Source organism: Erinaceus europaeus, chromosome 15, assembly GCF_950295315.1.
Source record: "Erinaceus europaeus chromosome 15, mEriEur2.1, whole genome shotgun sequence".
NCBI lineage: Eukaryota > Metazoa > Chordata > Mammalia > Eulipotyphla > Erinaceidae > Erinaceus > Erinaceus europaeus.
In genome coordinates this window covers 34,270,137-34,287,365 of record NC_080176.1, presented here as the reverse complement: position 1 = coordinate 34,287,365, position 17,229 = coordinate 34,270,137, and the positions used below count along the sequence as shown (strand labels likewise).

At 39.6% G+C, this 17,229-nt stretch overlaps 1 protein-coding gene across 4 annotated transcripts in view; it reads right to left on the bottom strand.

Annotated features, from left to right (window-relative positions):
• The window catches only part of GREB1L (GREB1 like retinoic acid receptor coactivator), a 295,678-nt gene that overhangs the window by 69,572 nt on the left and 208,877 nt on the right, over nt 1-17,229 (bottom strand). For all 4 annotated transcript variants that reach the window (XM_060173567.1, XM_060173569.1, XM_060173570.1 and 1 more), the window contains 4 exons: nt 13,544-13,870; nt 12,419-12,547; nt 11,774-11,908; nt 8,598-8,795 (listed from right to left, as the gene is read on the bottom strand). In XM_060173567.1, coding sequence (XP_060029550.1) covers nt 8,598-8,795; nt 11,774-11,908; nt 12,419-12,547; nt 13,544-13,870 — 789 coding nt within the window. The remainder of the gene's footprint in view (nt 1-8,597; nt 8,796-11,773; nt 11,909-12,418; nt 12,548-13,543; nt 13,871-17,229) is intronic.

The following is a 17,229-nucleotide window of genomic DNA, read 5'->3' as shown; positions in this document are numbered from 1 at the left end:
ATTCTGTTTGAGAGAGAGAGAGTATGAGAAAGAGAGAGAGAAAGAGAGAGAGAGAGAGAGGGAGAGAGAGAGGGAGAGAGAGAGAGAGACTACAGCACTGTTCCATCATCCCTCTCCCACATAGTGTTTTTCATAGTGCGTCCATATGGTTCCAGAACTCAGTTCAGGGGCCTCTTGCACATATAGTAAGGTACTGAATGGGCTATCTACCACTCCCTAATTATTTATTTTTATATTCAAAATCACACAATTTTGTGAGCAAAACTCTCTTCAAGTAGGCTTCTATGACTTTTTGACATATTCCTATCCCATCAATCCTTGAATGTCTTTTAGCACAAGGCATCACAGATCCCTGCAAGCCTCAACCCGGCTTTGACCTAGCACGTTATGATTGGGCCCTCCTCAATCGCTATCGAACAGGCCATGGCCGGTGCGCCGCTATGTTCCATCGCTGGGGAGCCAGAGATGACCCGAACTGCCCCTGTGGCTACAGACAGACTATGACCCACATAGTCAACGACTGCCACCTCTCCAGATTCAAAGGAGGTCTCGAAACTTTACATCAGGCTCAACCTGACGCTGTTGACTGGCTACGGAAGAAGGGCAAACGCTAGAAGAAGAAGAAGAAGCACAAGGTATAGCAGACTGTTCTGTCTCAGAGGTGGGACAGAGGGAAATGTTTTTTGTTTGTTTTTGTTTTTTAATTTACCAGAACACTGATCAGCTCTGACTTATAGTGGTGCAAGGGACTGAACCTAGTTAGGTCTTCGGAGCCTCAGGCATGAAAGTCTCTTTGTATAAGCATTATGCTATCTACACTCACCAGAGGGAATAAGCCAAGATCGAGATGCTAACTGTGTGTATTGGTACTTCTTGGGTGACCAAGTACTTCAAGTAGGTACATAGTCACCTGGTGTGACTCTCTCCCTTTACTAGACTGCAGAATCCTGATTCATTTAAGGAGGAACTGAACACTAGCCAGTATTCCCTTTTGTAGGAGCAGAGAGATAACATCATGTCTTTTAAGCCCAGTCCTGTAAAAAATTTAAAGGGGAAGCAGCAATTTTTCAAGCATCCAAAACTCAATAAGAGGTTTAAAACCAAAAATATATATACCATATTAATTATGTAGTATTGACACAGTAACTCCTGTGAGTACTAATGTCAAAGGCTAAAAAAGTTGAAAGTAAATGAGTACTGAGAAGCCATCACTAAAAGGAGCTAATCATTCTGAATATCAAGTAAAACTAATTCTGATCTGGGAAATCCACAGTCTAGCCATTTTCACAGATAACCCAGAACTCATCTCAATGCAATATTATTTTTTTTAGTGATTTAATAATGATTTACAATAAAGATGGCTTATGTAAATAATTTTTGGGCCAGGCTGTGACTCAATATATAGAATGTATATATTACCATGCCTAAATACTCAAGTTTAAGGTCCTGCCTCTCCCCTCACCCACCCTCATCACCACCTTGGGGAACTCTGTCTCTCCTGTCTCTCTCCCCATTTTTCTCTGTCTCTCACTATATAAAAATGACTGTGAAGAGCAGTGGAGTTATGTAGGTACCTGCTCACAACCATAACCCTGGTGGTGGGAAAAAAAATCACTAAGTAAGTAATTTTATTTCTAAATTTTAGTTCATTCCCTAAACTTTTAATGTCTAATTTTTACATCTTGCTCTTCCCAGAAAGAAGATATCCCAAGTAAAATAAAATTACTTTTAGTCTTATTTGTGCAACTTTTCTGTGGATTGATTTAATTTCTCCAAAGTTTTTGATAGAGAAAAATGTTTAAACAGGGAAATTAAGAAAATATTAAATAACAATAGCATGCTGAGTTTTTACTGATTATAACAATAAGCATTCCTTCATCCTGGTAATTTCTATTCAGCTAACAAATAACCTGGGAGTTGAAACAGCTGGTTAAAAGCTCTGCTAATCACTTTCAATGCCCATGGCATTAGTGGGTCCTTTGTCTCTTAGTGGCCCAGCTGGCTCCCTTTATCCTGCTTCTGGGAGAGAATTCTTTAATCTAAGCTTGAAGTAACTGTGTGTGTGTATATATCAATGTGCTATCTGGGTCTAGGAGGGAAGGAGCCCAGAACCTGCACAGACCAGTACTCTGTACACAGGCACTATTTCAGAGCCTTGGTAGCTGAGAGATGATCTTGTATGGCTTCTCTTCTTGATTAAAGTAGATTTCTGAAACTTGGCTTTAATGGCCAAATATATTTTTGCTACAGGACTAAAGAAATAACAAATATTACTTTTAAGTGATTTTTATTTTTTTGGTGGTGGTGGTGGAGGACCTGCACATATGCATGATTTCACTGTTCCTAGGTAGATTTTTTTCATTCTTTTTCTTATTTCAGTACCAGAGCTTCCCTCTTTTGGTCCCTGAAACAGATTTTAATGTAAAATTCAACTAGATAAAATGTTGTGAAATATTTAATTCAAGAAATATTGTCTGCTACCATAGACAAGGCAGAGACAGGCTTCCTGAATACTTTGATTTTTAGTTGAAAAAACAAAGAAGAGCATTAATAAACACCCAGCTACAACAGAGTTGAGTATTTAGATGGAGGATTTCTGGGTCTGCTTGGAGCATGAGCTGTGTAAGGCTAGGAAGCTGAAGGAACTGTAGTATTCAAAGGAAGGAATGAACATTTTAAACTAGGGAAACAATAAATTGCAAGACAGCTAGAGTCACATGGATACAATTTCTCATATTATCATTGGAGTTTGCACACCAATTCCACCACCACTTTCTTCCTTCACCATCATGAATTGGTTCCCAACAACAACCACTGAGCCCTCTTCTGCCAATGCTCTTCGCAGGAAGTACAGAAACAAGTGAACAAGTGCTGCCTAGAATGTGGGGGTGGGGGTTTCGGTGGTGGGAGGAACTCTTCTACCCTGGTGGTGGGAATGTAATTTAGTACAACCACTAGGTAAGACAGTGTGGAGATACCTGACACAATTAGAAATGGGTCTGTCCTACAATCCAGCAATCCCTCTCCTAGGGTCTATCCAAAGAATACAAAAACACCCATCCAAAGAGACCTATGTACAGCTACATTTATAGCAGCATTATTCATAATTGCCCAAACAGGAAAGCAACTCTTTCTTTTCTTCTTCTTAATATTTATATATTTACTAATTGGGGATTGAGGAATGGGGGAGATAGAGCCACACATTACTCTGGTTTATGTAATGCCAGGGATTAAGTTTGGGGCCTCATACTTGAAAACCCAATGCTTTAACCACTATGCCACCTCCCAGGTAGCTCTTTTTCTTTTCTGCTACTGGGGCTTCACTGTATGAGATTCCACCACTAGAAAGGACCTTCCACCACTCTGAATCACTGATAGCAATGGTGATGGGGGTGGGGTTGTGGGGAGGGGGAGACACTATAGCACTGCTCAATTGCTTGTGAAGCTTTCCCCCTATAGGTGCTCCAGTGTTTCTGGTCTGTGCTTCTCCTACTGAGTGAGCCATTTCCCAATCCCTGGAAGCAAGAAGTGTTTATCTGGGACTGGCAAGGTGGCAAAGGTACCTTCTGCCATGCTATCAACTTAGGTTTGAGCCTGGCCCCACTGCAATGAAGGAAACTTTGTCTTTGCCTTTCTCTCCCTCTCTCAAAACGTCTGCATAGAGCAGTGAAGCCATGGTAACAACAGCAAAACCAATTCTGGGACTTCTCAAGTGTAAATTCCATGCATTACAAAGGATACTAAAATGTAGATATATCCTATAGTCTAAAAATTATTTTAATTTTTTGTCACCAGAATTTTTGCTGGGGCTTCTTACCAGCATGATTCCACCACTCCTGCCAGACACTTTTTTCTTTTTCACATAAAAGGTGAGAGACAGAAAAAGAGAGAAGGAAAGAAATCATAGCAGTGCTCCATCCCTTATGAAGCTTCTTCTTTGTCTGGTGCTCCCATGTGGTGGCCAAGACTTGAACCCTTTGAAGTCCTTGGGCAAGGTGGACTGTGTGTATTCTACCAGGTGAGTGACCTTCCAAGCTTTTTTTTTTTTTTTTTTTTTTGAGGTGCCAGGGAATGAGCTCAGGGCCTTTGCTTGTACAGTATCACCAAGAAACCTCCCAGGTCTAATTTCTTCTTCTCTCTTTTTTATTTAGACATGGAAGAAAGAAATTACAGCACTGCTCCACCACCTATGGAACTTCTTTGGTGCCATCCATAGTGCCCCTATGTGTTACTCAGACTTATATCAGGGATCACATATGGCAAAGTGCTTGCTCTACCAAATAAGCTATTTCCCCACTCCCAAAAGTTTTATGCTGCTTCTCCGCTGATCATTCCAGTAGTTACAAGTTCATCTGGAAAACTTAAAAATGTTAAATCCATTTAATTTCATTTTATTATTTATTATTTTTTACTAGAGCACTGCACAGTTTTGGCTTATGGTGGTGTGTGGGGTTGAATTTGTGACATCAGAGCCTCAGGCATGAAAATCTTTTGCATAACCATTAGGCTATCTCCCTGTCCTCATTTCATTTTTAATAATTTCCCCCATAACTTCATTAATGTGCACATTCTTGATTCTTTTTTTAAATATTTTATTTATTAATGAGAAGATAAGAGGAGAAAGAAAGAACCAGATATCATTCTGATATATGTGCTGCTGGGGATTGAACTCAGGACCTCATGCTTGAGAGTCCAATGCTTTTAACATTGCACATCTCCTGGACCACTTATTATTCTTTAAATTTTTTTTTATTTATTCATTGTATGAAAGAGAGAGAAAGACAGAGACAGAGATTGAGAGGGAAGGAGAGAGAGGGAAGGAGAGAGAGAGGAGAGGGAGAGGAAGAGGGAGAGGGAGAAGGAAGAGGAGGAGAGGGAGGGAAAGAGAGAGAGAGAGAGAGGAAGAGAGAGGGAGAGGGAGAGGGAGAGGGAGAGAGAGAGGGAGAGAGAACGAACACTACTCTGGCATATGTGGTATTGGGGATCCAACCCAAATCCTCAGGCATGCAAGACCTTAACTCTACTGCTGAGTCACTTCCCTAGCAGTTCATTTCTGTTTTTTACTTTCAATTTTTTTCATTTAGTTTTTCAAGACTTTTCTCCCCATGCCTTTTGTCCTTCCCTTAGTTAGAATAAAATGCTTTGCCTTAGTGCTGAGTCTGCGACAATGGGATGGTTTCTAATTTTATCTTTTTCTTTCAGCCATACATGGGCTGCCAAAGATGTGCCCTTTCTTGCAAGAGCTGGTTGCTTCTCCCTGCCACATGCTTCTCCTGGCAGACAGATTGCTGAAATACTTCCTTTATGGAAGGAAAATAGAACCAGAAAGCAGGGCAAGTAGACCACTGTTTCTCTCTGTTTCTTCCCTCTTTCCCTCCACTCAGTTACTAGTTTAGCAGGTGCCAGTGTGGACACCACATAAGGGAGCTGGCACACAGAAAAAAAAAAAAAAAACAGAAGAAAAAGGTCCCTGTCCCAAGGTATTGACTTCTGTGACCTTAGACAAAGCTCTCCTTAATTCACACAGCAAAATATGAGGGAAATGAGTCAGGTCTTTTGAGAATACATTCTATCTTCACAGCTTTGATTTTAAGTTGTTTTCCTGTACAATTTCATGATACTCTGTCCTGAACAATTTCTTTTTATACTTTGATATGCCTAAGGTCCTTCCTATATTAAATTGTTACTTGTTGCAAAGTATGAAAGCATTTCAATGTCAAAGCAAATAAATTTTTGGTGTTTTTATGACTTGGAATACTATATGTTCACTAAGAATAATACATACATACATACTCTCAATGATAGAAAAGTGTATATAATATAAAGTCAACTAAGAAAACAGACAGGCAGAGGATAGAAGTTGGCATACTAGGTATTAAGTGATTTAACAGTTTCTAACAGTGGTGAATCTTGAATGGTGGGATTTTAAGTATTTAAATTTTCTATTTTGTTTCCTTTATTCCTCAAAGTAAATAATTCTGTAATTGAATGAATAAAGTTATTTAAATGTACAGCAGTGACATATTTTGCAGCAAAAGTATTGGTGTGTGTGTGCCAAAGTTAGTTATGAGTAATTTAAAATATGTTTTGCCTTGAATTTCCCAAATCTGTCTATAAAATAGGTTTTTCTGTATTCTAAGCTTATGTAATTAAGCAATTTCTGGCACCTAAGGAGTGATAATCTTAAAGTACTCATTAAACAAACAAATACTTGAGAACCTTGAGAAGGGAAAAGCAAGGAAAGACCTATACAGTTCCTTTATCTGTCAAAACCAAAAGTTTTTTTTTTAATAAGTTAGCTATTTTTTAAATATTTTATTTTATTTATTTATTCCCTTTTGTTGCCCTTGTTGTTTTATTGTTGTAGTTGTCATTGTTGGATAGGACAGAGAGAAACGGAGAGAGGAGGGGAAGACAGAGAGGGGGAGAGAAAGATAGACACCTGCAGACCTGCTTCACCGCCTGTGAAGCGACTCCCCTGCAGGTGGGGAGCCGGGGTTCAAACCGGGATCCTTATGCCGGTCCTTGTGCTTTGTGCCACCTGCGCTTAACCCGCTGCGCTACAGCCCGACTCCCAAAACCAAAAGTTTTATATAGCATTTTTCACTTATCAGGGCAGGTCAAAGTAAAGATCAAGAGGTTATTTCAGGAAAATAACTCTGTAGGGAACACAACTGCTGACCATGGATGATTTCACCACTTGAAACAGCTGCTATGTTTGCTCAAGCATGATTTGGGATATCAGATCACAAACTCAGGAAAGTTACAAATGCCAGTTGGTACACATAAAACACCTATAAGGGAAGCCATTCCCTATGTGTTATAGAAGTGGAAAACTCATTAGAAAAAATATAGTTAAATTTTGGTGCTTCTATTTCCCCACACTGAAGAAGAGTGAAAAAAGGAAGTATTAATAGGCAGTAGCTAGGGGAGTCCAGAACTCAGCCTGCTTTCTGGGAGAGCTGTAAGAGAAAACATTTGATCTTCTTTGACTAATCAACTATAGGTTCATATTTTCATCAGGTAGTTTTGTAACTTGTCATTCAGAATTTTGGAGGCTACCAATATGAATGCACTACTAACTAGGCACATGGGCCTCCAGAAGGCCTGGGAAGACTTTGCCACATCAGTCACAGTCATTGATATACATTAAAGCAGGAGAAAAATCTTAGCTCACCAGGGCCACAGAACTAACAATGAATGTTTCCTTACAGAGTTGTGCTGCTCAAAGTCGAGTACTCTGACCAGAGGCACTGGCATCCTCTGAGATTTTGTCAGAAATACATAATGGAGGAGTCAGGTGGTAGCTCAGTGGGTTAAGTGCATGTGGCACAAAGCACAAGCACCGGCATAAGGATCCTGGTTCAAGTCCCCAGCTCCCTACCTGCAGGGGAATCACTTCACAGGCGGTGAAGCAGGTCTGCAGGTGTCTATCTTTCTCTCCTCCTCTCTGTCTTCCCGTCCTGTCTCCATTTCTCTCTGTCCTATCTAACAACGACGACATCAACAACAACAGCTCTGGCTTATGGTGGTTCAGGGGATTGAACCTGGGACTTTGGAGCCTCAGGCATCAGAGTCTGTCTGCATAACCATTATGCTCCACCCTATGCTTACCTTTTAAAATCTAGCTTACAAAGTCAAGTATTTTTCAGCTATCCTGCCTTTCTAAATTCCTCATCACTTCTTAGAAATCTAAGCAAATTTTCTGTGTGAAAGGGATGTCATTTTCCATGTACATTTACAATTTTTAAAAATTCTTTTATTTATAAAATGGAAACACTGACAAGACCATAGGATAAGAGGGGTACAACTACACACAATTCCCACCACATGAACTCCTTATCCCATCTCCTCTGATAGTTTTCCTATTCTTCAGCCCTCTGGGAGTATGGGCCCAGGGTCAGTATGGGGTGCAGAATGTATAAAGTCTGGTTTCTGTAATTGCTTCTCTGCTGAACATGGGTGTTGGCATGTGGATCCATACTCCCAGCCTCTCTCTCTCTTTCCCTAGTGGGTTAGAGCTCTGGACACACTGGTGGGTTGTCTGCCATCTACAGTTTTTACTTACCTACATTTTAGTTTTTTCTGGAGCAATGTTTTTTCTCTACACATATTTTCTCTAGGTAATTAGGAGAAACTCTAACAGTACTTTTTAATTGAGGGTTCTCATTGTTTACATGGGTTGATGTTCTGGTTTCTAGGTTGAAAATATGTTGACAATGTGCTAAATGTTGCCATATCTTCTTAGGAGGATGTAACTTAGGAGTTCATGGGGCATAGACCCCCATGATCCCATGCAGGCCTCTCTTTGCATTAAGAAAAATTCTCTTTGCAGATGAGTGACTACTTTCTAGTTCACTGATGATATCACAGACTTAACAGTATCAGACAAGCACACATATCAATTTATCCTAGTCCTAAAAGAAAAGGTTCCTTGCTGAGAAACTTAGATATAAATCAAAGTAACATTTAAAATGCTCTTATGGCTATTGTTACTGTAAAAAGAATAGAATGTCCTATCAAGATTTAGATTAAGCAAAAGAGGCAGAGAGAATCTAAAATTGGATCTATGTGAGGTCTTTTTTGTAAGTTCTTACCTGATTGCCGAATTCGTTGAAGGGTTTGCTGGACCAGAACCTCTGATCTTGGAACAATGATGATGAAATCCACTTTGCTGAAGTGGCCAAGATCCAGGCTCTGGCTACCACTGTCTGCTATAGCACACACCTGGGACAAGAGTTTTCTGGCCACTGTTAACTGTGGTTGATAAATTTGGAAGCTTTCATTATCTAAATCTAAAATTTTAAAAAAAATCATAAGGTGAGATTAATTCATTCTTGTGTTGGCCACTACCATTTTTAAAAAGATGATATATAACAGCACATAAACATATAAAGTACATAATGCTTTATCACCACAAATCTCCACTACTCTCTGGATGGAGTTATAATGTATTTGTCTATTTTCCCTGAAAACTTTTGCTAAAAGGATGTGTTCAAGAGTAGATGTAGTAATTTCATAAATGTATTATTTTTTAAATAAACTGATTACCTTATAGATCACTAACACAATAATCTTCCCCATCTCAGACATGGAGGAGGGGATGGACATCCTACTACTCTCAGAAGGAAACAGAACTCATAGAAAGGGGAAGACATAATTTGAAGTTTTCTTTGGAAAAATAGGTGCCTGTGTCAAGACCCAGTTCAGTGAAGGCCGTAATGCTGTAACTATAATACTGGATTCCTTTGAGCTTTTCTGGATGGCACCTTGGCAGACATTTCCTTTCCAATAACTACATAATGTACTTAGGACACAGAGGCACCACCTTCACCTCTCTTCCCACTTAACTCTGCCAGTTCTTGTGACCTGGCAGGCCTAGGTGGTTTGAATCAACTCTGGTGCTGACGCCTGTGCTATCTGAGGATATTTAACTGATGACATGGCCAGCTGGCAGCTCAGTATGTGACATATTAGAAAAACATTGCCCAGCTACTCTAAGCATGCCAGTATTTTTTATTACATCATAACTGGGCAATTAATCTCTCTTATATGTGTGTGTGAGCATGTGTGCACATACACACGAGAGTCTTGGTTACTTAAACACCTAAACAATATTTAGTTTTTACTTATTTATTTTTGTATTATTATCTTTATTTATTTATTGGATAGAGACGGTCATAAATCAAGAGGTAAGGGGGAGGTGGAGGGGAAGAGCAACATAAAAACACCTGCAGCCCTGCTTCACCACTTGCAAGACTTTCCCCCTGCAAGTGGGGACTGGGGGCTCAAACCCAGGTTCTTGTACATTGTAACATGTGAGATTAACCAGGTGCACCACCATCCAACCCCTCAATATCCAATTTTTATAGGGCAGATTTTAATACACATTCATGTGAAAGTTTTCCACCCAAAAGCTAAATAAACTTGTACTAATTAATATTTTCTAAAAATCTAACTACAGTGGGACTATGACAAAGATATAGTCATGATAATCTACCACTCCAAATAGTGAGTTCAGATTTCTCCTTCCTCCTCCTCCTCCTTTTCTGCTTTTATTTTTCTTATATTTGACAGGATAGAGAGAAATTGAGAAGGAAGCTGGAGACAGAGAAGGTGAAAGACACCTGAAGCACTGCTTTATGTTTCCCTCCTGAAGATGGGGGCCTGGTTTGATTCCAGGTCCTTGCTCAACTGGGTGTGCCAGCACTCAGATCCCAGCATTTAGATTTCTACAGTCTCCAGTGAGTCCTTCCCAGAAGAGACTCCACTAGAAAACCCCTAGATTTACAATTCTCAATAAAGCCCACAGCTTTTGTACACAAATATTAACAATCAAATTTAGTCTGCCTTTTATTTCCTTTATTTCACACGATGGATGGATGGGGACGATGCCTACTCTATGATGACATGACTTTATAGAATTTAGCTTGGTAAATCTGGAGGTTTGAGAAAGCCTAAATACATCTCTAAGTAATGTTTCTGTAATATGCATGCTCTACTTGGTGTGATACAGCCTGGCCCCTTAAATAATACTTCTTGAACAGGGAAGGAAGGATAAATATATGGGAATCTGTAAGCACTCTGAGACTTTTAAAATTCAAAACAGTATAAATACATTTCAGATTATCTGGATAAAAAATCACTTGATTACCAAATAAAGTCCAGAAGTCAAAAAATTCTTATTTTCTATATTTGCATTTGTTTTTATGACTGAGCTTCTTCTTCTAGCGTTTGCCTATAACTGAGCTGATACCAAGTCATGTTACTTTTATTACTGAGGCAATCTTAATATGATGCATTCCTAGTAAGAGGAGGCCAAAAGGCTATCAACAGCAGCTTGTATGGATCTGTTTCATATCTGCTCTCCCTCTCCTTCCCTCCACTCTTTTTCCTTCTCCCCTTCCCCCTCTCCCCTCCTCTCCATTTCTTTCTCTTTCCTAATATTTTTATTAATTTATTATTGGATAGAGACAGAAAGAAATTTAGAGGGGAAAGGGAAAAAGAAAGGGAGAGAGAGAGAGAGATACCTGCAGCCCTACTTCACCACACATGAAGCTTTTCCAGGGGCTTGAACTTTGCTCACTGTAATGTGTGCACTTAACCAGGTATGCCACTGCCTACCTCCCACATCCTCCTTCTCTCCCTCCCTTCTCTCTCTTTCTTCTTTTCTTTTTTTATCCATGTCTTTTCCAGTGTCGTCCCTATCAATGAGCAAATTGGGGAAGGAGTTTGAATCCAAAGGAATCCAATCTAATGATGCTCATCCCTGGTCCCACCTTCTGCTTTTGAATCTTGGAAATTTGCTGTAGGACAGATGACATGTATTGCTGCTCCTTTTGCCAAGAAGGCTTCCCTGTCTTTGAGATTATTTGTGTTTTATATGTCAGAGAGTAAATAAATGGAGTGGACAGTCCTGCACAGAGTGTGGTCTAGATTTTTTCAAGCAGTTCTTTGAAGACTTTAGGGAACACCAACAACTTTCTGGTGGAGCAAACAAAGTATACCATGAACTCCAGATCATTTAAGAAGAAAAGGTAGGGGGGAGAGAAAGACTGCTTCAAATAAAGCCTTTGGCTTTGTTTTTAGCTTATGGTAGCATCTACTAAGAATAAGACTTTTGATACAGGACACATGTTAAAACATTTCAATTTACTGTGATTTATCAGTAGATAGTGGGGAAATTCCTGCAATATTCTGTGAGTTGACCTTAAAACCCTGTAATATATGTCCTAAGAGCTGATTTCTTCCTTTTGGTCTGAGGCAACATTACCCAGGCTTTGTGTGGGAATCATGGCAGCAGCTTCCTGAGGAGACACACATTCATTAAGTTCACCATCGAAAGGGGTAACCACACTGTCTCCTCTTCTTTGTTGCATTTTTTCTAGCAGCTTGTCCAGATCATCACCTATCACAAAATAAAGAAGATTACAAGGAAGGGTTTGTTTGTATCAGTATCCCAGTTGGGGAGTTCAGCTGGGTTCTTTTCCAGATTTGTTAGTCAGCCAGCTTTTTATGTTTGAGTTTACACTACAGAAATATCTCCACAGTCAGAGCTACCTGTTTGTATCATGCTTAAAATTTACACACTTTCACAAGCTGTTTCTCTTGTAATCTCCATGATATTCCAAGCCATCAGGATGCCATCATTACATCTATATTTAGTGTATTAGAAAACTGAAATACAGGGAGGCAAAGTATTGCTCAAAGTCACACAGTACCACTGTGATTGAGCTGAAACCTTCAATCCTAGTGCCTGGTGCTCTTCTCTATAGAGGTGGTATAAACCATTCCAAGTGAAGGAAGGCCAGCTGGCAAGCTGAAGCACCAGACTTAGCTTCTTAACAGGCTAAGACTTAAATTCAGAAAATCATGCAGCTAGGGGATGGCAGTGTTGCTAAATCCTATAACCACTCACCTAATGATGTGGTTTTGAAATGCGATGCCAGGAAACTGACCTTTCCTGTGATGAGCTCATAACTAATTTCTTTCAGAAACTCACTTGTGGTGAGCATGCTTTCTGCCAGTGCTCTGGCCTGATGCTGACCTGCAAAACAGAGGAAGAGAAGATTATGCACCAGTGACCAGATGTTCACTGGGATGTGATTTATAGCAGCACAAACTGGAAATAACCAAAGTATGTATAGGAACTTGGCTAAGAAAACTGTGGCATAGCAAAAAGATGGCCAATTTCATAGCATTTAGAAGGACACTTTTAAACAGAGAATGTTTATAACAATGTTAAGTGTTCAAGGTGTTATTTTGGCAAGTTGTGTTTTTGAAAATGAAAAAAGTAAATGTATCCTACTTATTGCTGAAGGTTCCTAAAAGAGACACATCACACAAAGACAGAAAGACAAGCCAGCACTGCCAAACTAAGGGACTTTGTCTCTTTGGTACAAAGAAGTGAGAGTCATTTAGTAGAGAGGAGAAAAGTTAGATTTAATTCAGATGGCTACTCCAGATGGTGCCTGACAGCACACTAATACAAGAAACAAAAATACATTTTATAATGTACCAGTTTTCAAAAAATTGTTTCTTTGAGTCAATGTTATAACTTTAAATACCCTTTTCAGTGAGGCGGTGAATACATGAGCTAGGTTTCTCTTAGCAAATCTGACTGATTTAGACTACCTGTTGCAATGGCTTTATCACATGCTAGATTTTTAACATTTGTACAACCTTTCAAGGAAGAAGTTATGTGAGACAAGAGTATCTGTTACTAGGCTACATTCTGAAATAATGCTTCTGCAAACAGCTGATGGGGACACTAGGAAATTAAGGGCTATGAAGACCTAATCTGAGGGGAAAAGGGAATGCAAAATCAGGAAAGAACCCAAGTTGGAACAATTAGTAATCACAAATTAATAGATCACTAGAAATCACTCAGTACTCCTCCCCCACACTGGACAGTAAGTAGTTGAATGAATGAAAAAAAGCAAAGGTCCTGGATAGATTTCTGGCATTGCATGTGCCAGAGTGATACTCGAGTTCTCTCTCATTCTCTTCCTGTCATAATCAATCAATCAAGAATTTTACTTACCTAATACTACCACACAAAATTCATTTCCTCTGATTTTTGATGCACAAATGGCCACAACATAGTCTGGTAGCCTCTGATAGTGTCTCATTTCACTGAGCGTTCTCAGTGTCTCAGAAATGCCTTCAGCCAAAGAGTTTTGAGTCACAATCACATGGACCAAGTCTTGAGATACACTGGCGACTAATCTAGCAAGCCATGGGAGCTGTTCTGGTGACACAGGTGCACACTGAGTGCCCATCTGCAGGGCTCTCTCTCTCAGGGTAAATTCTTGCATAGCTTTCAGCATGATTTGCTCAAATTCTTCTCTGAGAGGTATTTGATCAGGACCTAAATTGAAAAAAAAATTAGAAAACACACACACATACGTGTAATCCTTCTAAGTCAATTAAACTTCAACTGGAAAATAAGTTATCTTTTCTCTAGTGACCCCACATATAGAGTCCCTCCTAATAGTTTTTCATTAAGAAACTACCTTCTTCTTTCTCTGCTTCTGTTTTTAAAATACAGGATGCCATTATTATTATTATTGGATAAAGACTGAGAGAAATTGAGAGGAGAGAGGGAGATAGAGAGGGAGAAAGACAGAGAGACACCTGAAGCCTGAAGCCCTGCTTTACTACTTGTGAGCTTTCCCTCTGTAGGTGGGGAGCAGGGGCTTGAACCTGGGTCCTTGTGCACTGTGATGTGAGCACTTAACCTGGTGTGCCACCACCTGACCCCACAGAATTCCATTCTTTATTCTAATTTTGATTTTTTTCAACATTTAAAAAAAACTTTATTTAATCTGATAGGACATAGAGGGATTGAGAGGAAGGGGGATAGAAAAAGGAGAGAGACACCTGCAACACTGCTCATGAAGCTTTCCTTTTGCAGGTGGGGATCAGGCGTTTGACCCTGGGTTTTTGTGCATGATAACACATACACTTATTCAGGTGTGCCACTGCCCAGCCCCTAATCTTGATGCCTTTAAAAGAGAATGTAGAGGGGGCCAGGTGGTAGCACAGTAAGCTAAGTGCATATGGTGCCAAGTGCAAGGACCGGCATAAGGATCCTGGTTCGAGCCCCCGGCTCCCCACCTGCAGGGTGGTCGCTTCACAGGCAGTGAAGCAGGTCTGCAGGTGTCTATCTTTCTCTCCCCTTCTCTGTCTTCCCCTCCTCTCTCCATTTCTCTCTGTCCTATATAACAACAGCAATAACAATAAAAACAACAACAAGGGCAACATAATGGGAAAAATGGCCTCCAGGAGCAGTAGTGTAGCAGTAGTGTAGGCACCCCAGCAATAACTCTGGAGGCAATATATATTTATAGTCAGTTTCATCATGTCTCTGGGACAATGTCATTACAGGCAGCATTACAGAATAATTAAATGATCGATGAAGCAAGAAGCTAACCCATTAATGTGTAATCAGTTTTAGGTTTCAAGCTTTTCTCATTTAATTATTGTCATTCTTAATTTAAAAATTTAGATAACCTCAGTTTTCCCAGATAAAGAATGTTTTCATCTATTGTTAGTTATTTCCCCAGTATACTGGACTGCTAAGTATTGTAGTTGGTACTCTCCCACCATTGTGGTTATATTGTGGTTAAACTCATATAGGTAACCTGTGGCCTCTGGGTTTTATTTCTCTTCGGGGATAGGTCATCTTCAGCTTTCAAAATTAATATTTTTAGCACACCCTCAACCCTGCATATTGTACAATAAATAAGATATTAGGGGGCCAGGCTGTGGCACACTTGGTTAAGTGCATGCACATGGACCTGGGTTCAAGCCCCTGGCCCCTACCTGCTTGAAGAAAGCTTCAGGAGAGGTGAAGCAGCATTGCAGGTGTCTCTATCTCGCTCCTTTTCCATCCCCCTTCCTTCTCAATTTCTCTTTGCAAAAAAAAAAAAAAATAGTTATTTAAAAAAATTTACTTTAAATAAGAAATTAAATTGATCTTTGTTCTTGGTTCCTGGGAGTCTCTAAATTCTTGAAATTTCCAAATGACAAGAATATTTTTGTTGTTCATGGTGGGGCCCTCTGACCATATATCCAAGTCTAAGGGATGATCATGGCAGAAAGGCCAACCATGTGACTGGAAGCTTGGGACACTGAGCCAGGTGATATCAACCTGACTTCCAAGAAGGGGGAGGGTTGGCGATTTAGTTCAACTACCAGAGGTCAATGAATTCAGCTAGTCATATAGGGTAATAACTCCAGACAGCAAGGCTTTGGTGAGATTTAGGCTGGTGAACACTTGGATTTATCAAGAAGATGTTGTGCTCTAATCCCACTGTGGGCTGGGAGTTGCGCAGGATGTGACAGTTGTATTTGGGATCCTCCCAGACCTTGACCGAGTGTCTCTTCATATGGATAGTATTGATTGTTATCCTTTATAATAAATTCTAATAGTAAGTAAAACAAACAAACAAAATGCTTGCTTCAGAATAAATGATAGTTCTTTAATTGCAGCTTCAATAGTTGAATATGCTGCACACAACTATATATTATTGCTGTATCTAATAGTCTCTTCAATTATTTCTAATTCCTCCCACCTTTCACAGATAACATCCAGAGATCTGGTCAGTAGTTATGTGCATAGGACCCACTCCAAGCTATGAGGGGGCAACACATTCAATAATGCAGAGCAATTAATTCCAAATAGAAATGCATTCAGGAAAATAAATTCATCAAATATGTTCACAACCTTCTTCACAGTCTGAAAACTCAACTTGACAGACGGACTAAATCACTATTAGTTAACGAGACGAGCAGGCTGGGTCATCAAGGTCTAAATAAAGATACTTCTCAGAGTAAAATACCTTCTTTCAAGCAGCTCCTATTATTTTTTCATCTTCTTCTATAGCTGACTTGTAGAAGCATTTGCCTTACTTTCTGCAAGCTTGATAATAGCAAAATTTCCCCTTTGAGCACTGATCTCCAGGAACTCAGATCTGATGGCTTTTCAGATAAAGCCACTCTAAGAGGAAAAGACAAGGTTCCAACTGACTTAGAGCCCTTCAAGAGTCTGGATTTGCTGATTTTATTATCTACTTCAAAAGATGTTCAGATTGTGAAGTTACAGATTTTTTTCGTGACTAGTGGAAAGGGCTGTCCCTTCTGAATCTTGATCTTTCTTTTCCTGATTACCTTCAGGGAACTTAGCTACCAGAGTATTAGAACAATAGTTAGAATAGTATTAGAACAATACAGTGAAGTCAGTAGCCATCCATTAAGATTAGGAATTAGAACTTCAAATGAGCTGCAGAATCAGGCAACTTTTAATTTACTACTTTCTAATAGCATAACTAGCAGGTTAAAGAAAGGCTTATCAAGTGAGTTGTTCATGAGGTATCTGAAGCCTCACAAATTTTAAAAGCCCATGTCAACGCAGGGCCTTGGAGCTCTGAGGGCATGCAGAATTACAGCCAGGGAGTGCTAGCTGATGTTGTAAAGGCTGAATCTAGTAAATTAAAGTCTCCTCTTCCTCCTCTTTTTTTTTTTTTTAATATTGCTTAGCATGTTGATTTTAATTACTTAACACTAAAGTATTTTCAAACAATACATTTACAAGAATGCAGATAAAAATTTTATGTGTGACTTTACATCTTAAACATTTTTCTAAGTAATGGAAAGTCTACTGAAGTCCTGAAGTGAGTGTATAATTAGCCTGCATATCAGATAGCTGACTGTAGTTTGCAAAAT